This window comes from Pteropus vampyrus, unplaced genomic scaffold, assembly GCF_000151845.1.
Source record: "Pteropus vampyrus isolate Shadow unplaced genomic scaffold, Pvam_2.0 Scaffold44, whole genome shotgun sequence".
NCBI classification, from domain to species: domain Eukaryota; kingdom Metazoa; phylum Chordata; class Mammalia; order Chiroptera; family Pteropodidae; genus Pteropus; species Pteropus vampyrus.
Window position 1 is genome coordinate 1,918,561 of NW_011888825.1, and position 2,790 is coordinate 1,921,350.

At 39.4% G+C, this 2,790-nt stretch overlaps 1 protein-coding gene across 1 annotated transcript in view; it reads left to right on the forward strand.

Moving 5' to 3' along the window:
* CFAP52 (cilia and flagella associated protein 52) overlaps positions 1-2,790 on the forward strand; it is a 44,946-nt gene that overhangs the window by 39,280 nt on the left and 2,876 nt on the right. Inside the window, exon 13 of the mRNA XM_023529850.1 lies at positions 633-735. Within this exon, the coding sequence (XP_023385618.1) occupies positions 633-735 (103 nt within the window). The remainder of the gene's footprint in view (positions 1-632; positions 736-2,790) is intronic.

Genomic DNA, 2,790 nt, shown 5'->3' on the forward strand with positions numbered 1-2,790 from the left:
TTCCATAATGAGAAGAAACTGTGCAGGGGGTGCATTATTATAGCCAGTAGAGTCTCACCTATGAGATAGCCACCCAGCCACACCGTCTATGGAAGGAGAAGCTAATTTACATAGTTTTTGATACAGCACCTAAAGCAGTGGTTCTCAAACTACATACACATTAGAATCAACTAGGATGCTGATTAAAAATGCAGTTCTTTGGGCTTCATCCCAACCCCCTGAATCCATATCCCCAGAGGTAAGGCTCAATAATATTCATTTTCATAAAGCCCTTCCCCACACTTTGCTGCTCAGCTTTGTAGAGACCTTCACTTCAAAATGGTAGCCTTGAGAGTAAAGTCCTTTCTGTGGAAGACAGCAGGTTGGCTCTGAGGTCAGCATCTCTAACTTCCTTTTAACTGGAATTTGAGGAGTCCTGTGCTTTCTCTTTAGAAAAGGGCCCCTCCCAGTATCTTCAGACTGCCCCATAAGTGCAATGGGAGAATGTAGAAGTGGAGCTGGCAGAGTAAGAAGAAGTCTGGAATAAATAAACCAACCCAAATCCAAGCTTGTACCAAATCCAGTTTAAATAGTAAATACATTTTCTAGGGAACAGAAAGTCGAGTTTCACACCTTTTGAATCTATTTTTCAGGCATCTTAGAAGAAATCAGATGATCCTGGCAAACACCTTATTCCAGTGTGTTTGTTACCACCCTGAAGAGTTCCAGATCATCACCAGTGGAACAGACAGAAAGGTAACCATTACCAGCAAGAATTAAGATCTTTCTGGTACAAGAAAAAAGAAATGAAGCATTGTGGCTGAGGGTGCAGACTCTGGAGTCATCCCAGTTCAAATGACAGTTTTGCTGTTGATCAGCTGTGTCACTTTGGAAATGTTGTGTAATCTTCTGGTGCCATCATTTCCTCATCTGTAAAATGGAATGATGATACCACCGAACCTCAGAGAGTTGCTGTGAGGATTAAAGAAATGCTCGCATATAGTGCTAAGAGCAGGATGCTTGCACATAGTAGGTTCTCAATGCATATTGATTTTTATTATTAGGAAATTTCTGAGGCCAGAAAAGAATTGCTGTGCCCAAACCAGCTGTCACTTTGACTAAATCCAAATTGAATGACAATAGAGTTCCTTATCTCTCATCACTCTACTTCATTATTTAAAATCTCTTATGCCGGAGAGTTCATGTCCTTGGGTGAAGATTGGTCCTTTTGGGAGCAATGTTTCCCCTTGGAGCAAGCAAGAGGCTTTAGAAGAGAGACACATGGAGGGGTAAGGACACTAAGGTGTCATCCACCCTGCCAGCCATGTCAGATCAGCCTAATTACCTGTATATCTAATGAATGGATTTGGATTCTTCTAATTCAGAGTTTGAGATGACTTTGAGATAATTTAAGACGTTGAATATTCTTTTCCCCTAGCTACAGAAAAAATTGATGAGTTAAAAGTATAAAAATATTGTAGGGAAAATACTAAAACTGCCTCTCCCACTCCCTACCCCCAACCATTCCCAAATTAGAATCTAGGAGAGGGGCTTTTTCCTGTTTGAGCTTCCCAGGTGATTGGGAACTACTGCCCAAAGACACTTTGCCATAAAAACCCAAGAAATGTTGCCTGACCCAATCAGGATTTGCCTGACATAGAATATTATGAGAGGGTATGGAGATCTGCCTCAGTTTTTGTTTCTATAGGTTGGCCTTATTAGTTTCTTTGTGTCTCATCCTGCCCACTCCTCAACTCTAGGTTTGACTCATGGTCTAAGTGGGCTTCCTCTTGGAATTGGGGTAGAATAGATATTAGGGAGTTAAACACATTATTATGAATGCTTTGACATATGGTTCATAAAGTTTCTAAATTAGTGTGATATCTGCCATGTTTTAGGTTTCAATTTATGAAATTTGAAAGTCTATTTCCTTCTTATTAGAATTTTTACCAAAACGTTTAAACCATAAATCATAAGTCTGTAAAACTATTCTAAGTGCTGGGGACACGACAAAGTCCCTGCTTTCATGGAGTTTAGTTATTTTATGCATTTACTTTGGGTGGGAGGGGATGGAATTGGACAGTACACATGCAAACAAACAGATGAATGAACAATGAGTAATAAGTGAACAAGATGACAGGAAATGGCGAAAGAGCTAAAAAGAAGATAGAACAGGCTATATGATACTGGCTGACGGGAAGAAAGCTGCTTTAGCTAGGTTGGTAAGTGAAGGCCTCCTTAAGGAGGTGATGTTTGAGCTGAGACCTGAGTGACAAAAGGACCAAGCCATGCTGAAATGTCAGGGAAGACCATCCCAGGCAGAGGATATCCAGGAAAGCCTGAGGACTGATAAGACTGACAAGGAGAGGGTCACTTTGACTTCTTTGTCCAAGAAAGCACAAATTACTTATATGGGTGTACCTTCTGAGAAATGAGGATTTTGGTGTGCTTTTATAGTCCTTTATGTTTTCGCCGTGAAAACAGAACTTTATGTTAAAGAAATCAAGCATCGACAGAAATTATACAGATATATATCTCTCTCTATGTGTGTATATATATATGCATATATATATATGTGTGTATATATATATACACACACGCACACACATAATTTCTAGCTAGATCCAGAGGAATACAGATTCTTGGCATAATGACTGGAACACAGCAAGTTTCCATCAATATCAAACAAAGAGAAAAGGGTGAAATGCGTGCCCAAGTTCATACTCCTGATTCCTGGTACTCTTTAGAAAGAAATTTTATTTTTGAATTGGCTGTACATTTATAAATTTCAAAGTTCAAAAAGTATAAAAA